Below are 4,728 nucleotides of genomic sequence, written 5' to 3' on the forward strand. Positions count from 1 at the left end.
ACTGTGGGGTGAGCCGACTGTGGGGTGAGCCGACTGTGGGGTGAGCCGGACGCGGGTTGAGCCGGAGGTGGGGTGAGCCGGACGTGGGGTGAGCCGGACGTGGGGTGAGCCGGACGTGGGGTGAGCTGGATGCGGGGTGAGCTGACTGTGGGGTGAGCCGGACGCGGGTTGAGCCGGAGGTGGGGTGAGCCGGACGTGGGGTGAGCCGGACGTGGGGTGAGCTAACTGTGGGGTGAGCTGACTGTGGGGTGAGCCGGACATGGGGTGAGCTGGACGTGGGGTGAGCCGACTGTGGGGTGAGCCGACTGTGGGGTGAGCCGATTGTGGGGTGAGCTGGACGCGGGGTGAGCTGACTGCGGGGTGAGCTGACTGCGGGGTGAGCCGACTGTGGGGTGAGCTGACTGTGGGGTGAGCCGGACGCGGGTTGAGCCGGACACGGGGTGAGCTGACTGCGGGGTGAGCAGGCTCAGGCCCACGGTAGAACAGCCAAGCAGACCGGGGCCTCTGAACCCACCATCCTGAACTGTCTGCAGTACAAGAAGCATGGCTGCTGGTGCCTTTGCTGAAAGAGAAAAAGCTCACGTCACAGCATAGGGGGTCCCTGGAGGGGGTTTTGGGGGGGCTGGCATTGCTGGGATGAGGAGGGCACAAGGTGCCGAATCCAGGCCTAGCACTGGGCAGACGGATGAGGGCTAGTCCACTGCCAGCCCTGACCCTTCCCACGCACTGGCCACAGAGGAGTGCCCCCCGCTACTGGCAGGGCGCATCCAAGTCCCCAAGAATGTCTGGGGTCCTCACATCTCTCAGGGAAGCGAGAGGTCAGTCCCCTGCCCCCAGGTCCTCTAGTGCAGGGCATCAGATGGCTGAGGGACCCTCTTCTGTCTGAAGGTGCAGCTGGGGGGTGGGGGAGAGACAGAAAAGGGGAGACCCCAGCCCAAGGCGACACCCCTGCTGGAGAGCAGTGAATGAAGGCATAAGACCCAGGACACGGAACGCATGTGGCCCTCTGCCTGTCCACAGCACGCTCGCTGTCGTCTGTGGACAGCACAACACGCTGGACCCGCCCTGGACCTGCTTTACCACCCGGAGCAGACACTGTCCCCAAGCTGGGCTGTCTGCCGATGTCACACCCGCTTCCCTGGACACAGGTTTCCAAGTCTCTCGTAGGCCAGGCCACCACGGGCCATTCAGGAAGCCCCCCAAGCAAACACAAAGCCGGTGGAAAAACTAAGCCAAGCCCTTCAGATCGCCCTCTGAGAGTTCAAGCAAGATGGGGGGCTCGTACCCCATCTAGGAGCCCACCCCCACTGGGACAGCCTGGCTTGGTTACCTCCTGGCTGTGGGAGAGGGGTACATGGCCACGTGCTCAGGGAAGGGGTGGAGAGCGGGGCTCGGGAGACCCACACAGGAGCGGGGTCCCATCACAAGAGTGTGTAAGCTCACGGAACAGTGGGCACTTGCATGGTGACCACCTGGGACCTAGATGGCCTCCTGACTTTGGGGCTAAGTATGCTGACCATGTGTCCTGGCAGAACCAGGAGAGGGGCAGAGAGCCTTAAGGACCGGGGCCTGGCCACCACCTATGTGGACAGCGCTCGGGCCACTCCTGTCCCCACAGAGGAGGACGCAGGCAGCCGAAGACATGCATCTGTGAACCAACCCATGCAAGATGGAGACAGAGCCACACCAATCCTGCCTGGACAGCAGACAGACTCACAGCACGTTCGACCTGCTCACACAGACGCCTGAGAGAGAAACACGTTCACGCAAACCCACGCGTGCACAACGGACACGCTCACAGACACGCGTGTGCTCACAAAGCCACACACATGCAATCCTGCGGACGCACTCTCTCTCTCAGACATGCAGGCTCACGTGTGCCCATGCATGCATGCATGCATGCAGAGCTACACTCCCCATGCACACACAGGTGCAAGTACACGCGTGTGTGCACGCGCACGTTATCTGCAAACATGTGTGTGCACTGCAGCACGTACACACGTCTCTGGGCCCCCAGAAGACCCTGGCCAGCATATGGTCTGTGGGCACACACATCACGGGTGCACACTCGAGCTGTGGTCGCCAATGCGACACCACACAACATGAAGGCCTACGTGACCCAGTCTTGGCCCCATGGTCATCGCAGGTCCAACAGGGACGCCAGCCCAGCCGGAGCCAGGTCCAGAGACCCAGTGGCCATCCCAGGGCACCTAGCCAGGCACACAGCCAGCTGACTGGCCACTGAGTAGGTCGGGGTAAGTGGTTGGCCCAGCCTGCCGCACCATGGTGGGTGCGGGGCTCCTCGGCCCGAGCCGGCTGTGTGCGCACGGAAATGCATTTCACAGCAGGGAGACTGTAATTTGGGAAACACGGCCATGTACCTATTACCTCGGTGCAGGTAAAAGGCCCCGCCTGGCCAGGCAGCAGTTAGCCCCCCTCACAGAACGGCCTCTGCCCTCCGCCCCCACCCCGGTTGCCCACCTCCATTCTGAGCATACCACCTCCAGCCCCTTCCTCCTCCTGCGTCTTTTGTGTGTCCTCCTAGCATGCCACGCTGTCCCTGCGTCTCCCTCCCGGCCACCCTCACCACCACCCACGTCGGCCCGACACCCGGTCTCTGCTCTGTTTTAGGCGTCCACACCTCTGACCTGTCCCCAGCCCCCAAGCCCATGACCCTGATGCCTCTGAGAAATCCCCAGCCAGGTCCCCTCTGGTGCCGAGGCCCAGCTCCTGCCCACTCCATACCCAGCTGATGCCATGGCCGGCCGGCCAGTCCACCATTTAGGGCACCAAATCTGGGCCTCCCAGGGTCACCAACTCCCCGCAGCAGAACCCCCACCTTAGAGTCGACAGGGACCCAGGTTCTTGAGGGAGGTCGGCTTTGTGGGTGAGGTGCTCACCTATCATGAGGTACTGGGGGCACACACCATCACCCTCAGGTCACTCCAAGCAGGAAGTGCCTGAGGGGAACAGAGGAGGGAAGGCCTGGCCCCCACACCAGTAAGGCTGTCCCCTCGGGCAGGTGCTGACTTGGACAGTCGGGTCAGTGGAGGCCAGGCAGCAGGAGGTGACGGAGTGGCCAGCAGAGCCAGGCACTGCACTGCCTTGCTCCCTGGTTGGGGGTCCTACTGGTCCCAAGACCCCACGGCAGGTGGGGACAGCAGGATGCCTGCTGCCCTGTCCTGCTCCGGGTGCTCAGGGGCCTCTGCGTTCCATACTCCCTAGAACAAAGGACGGGCCAGCCGGGGACCTGCCGGGGACCTGCCGGAGCTGAAACCAAAAACTCGGCCCGGGCAGGGCTGCCTGTGGGTCGCGCGACCGCGGCCGGGAAGCACCTTAATCAAAGCCACATGTGACCGGAGGGTGGCTGCATCGCGGGACCAGCTCGGCCGCAGCCCTGGCATCCCTCTGTGATGGTTCGGGGTCCCTGCCCAGGGCACCAGCCTGTGCCCGGTGATGGGGTCCAGGACACTCCCACCCCCACGGAGGGACAACTGGCCGTCCTTGTCCAGAAGCCTGTTTCAAAGCAATCATTTATGCAACTTTGCAGCCACAGCGCGGGACACCAGCTCTGAGGTGGCCCAGCCACAGAGACAGGAAGACGGAGGAGTGACGGTGGGTGCTGGGGTGGAGAGGAGCTGGGAGCCGGACACAGGACCCCGAAATGCAGCTCAACTGGCCAGTGCAGGCGGACTCGGTGTGCCTGGGGGCTTGGCTGACTTCCACAATGCAAGACCCCCCCCCCCAGCCCCTGTCCCACAGGATCCCCTGCCAGCTGGGGCTCTGAGCTCTGGAATGCCTCAGCAGGTCAGCGAGCGCCCAGGAACGGTCACTTCTCAGGAAACTTTTCTCTCCTCAACAAATGAGGGGGCCCAGATACCCCCAACTGCACTGAGTACCCAGCAAAGACCAGCTGAAACCTGGGGGAGGATGCAGGCAGGTGGCCGGGCGGGGCGCCACCGGGTGTGGCAGGCTGGGCACCCGGCCACCTGGGTCCTAGCCCACCTCTGCTCCCCTGCTGTGACCTTGAGCTGGCCCCCTTGCCCCTTGGTGCCTCGGTTTCCCCATCAGCACCAAAGGATGGAACAGAACCCCACCCTGCAGAGCCTCCTGGGGCAGAACCTCACCCCCCCTTTGAGTCTTAATCTCCCGGCATGTGCCAAGCGGGAACTGGGGACCGACCCCTTGGAGTGTTTGTGGGGCCTCAAGAGGGTCACTCTAACTTCCCCAACTTTGTCTGGGGACCCACTGGCAGAAGCAGCCTGCAGCTTCTTGTTCTAGAGGGCACACAGTCCGCTGTCTCCCAGGACCCTAGATGGCAGGAACCTGGCGGGTTCTACAACTCTAAGGTGTTGGGGGACCCTGGGGAGGCTCCGAGCCGTGGGTCCCAAAGTCCGAGAAGAAAAAGCCCAGGGCTCCACGGCTTCTGCAGGACAAGAAGGATCCCGGTCTCCAGGACGCTCGGGGATGCGGGGCCCGGGGCCCCCAATCCCGCACGGCAGCGGGTCGCGGAGCGCCCCTGGGAGCGCGGGAGGCGCGCAAGTCCCCCAAAGTCCCGGGAGCCGAACTCCCCGGGGGTTCCCGCGTAGCCGGCGTCCCGCCGCCCTCCGGAGTCCCCGCGCCGGCGCCGGGTCCCCGGGGCCCCACGGCGCGCTCACCTGGGGTTGCTGCGGTTCCAGTAGACGGCGTAGCGGTCCGAGTTGGCGCGGGCGGCGTCCTCGGCGCGCG

At 64.3% G+C, this 4,728-nt stretch overlaps 1 protein-coding gene across 1 annotated transcript in view; it reads right to left on the reverse strand.

Annotated features, from left to right (window-relative positions):
- EFNA2 (ephrin-A2) overlaps positions 1-4,723 on the reverse strand; it is a gene marked incomplete at its 5' end in the record, with an annotated part of 13,380 nt that extends 8,657 nt beyond the window's left edge. The window contains one exon of the mRNA XM_006898003.1: positions 4,659-4,723. Within this exon, the coding sequence (XP_006898065.1) occupies positions 4,659-4,723 (65 nt within the window). The remainder of the gene's footprint in view (positions 1-4,658) is intronic.
- Between the last annotated feature and the right edge of the window lie 5 nt (positions 4,724-4,728).

The sequence above is a fragment of the Elephantulus edwardii genome, unplaced genomic scaffold (genome assembly GCF_000299155.1).
Source record: "Elephantulus edwardii isolate Elephantulus edwardi_28Jun2011 unplaced genomic scaffold, EleEdw1.0 scaffold00217, whole genome shotgun sequence".
In the NCBI taxonomy this organism is placed as follows: domain Eukaryota; kingdom Metazoa; phylum Chordata; class Mammalia; order Macroscelidea; family Macroscelididae; genus Elephantulus; species Elephantulus edwardii.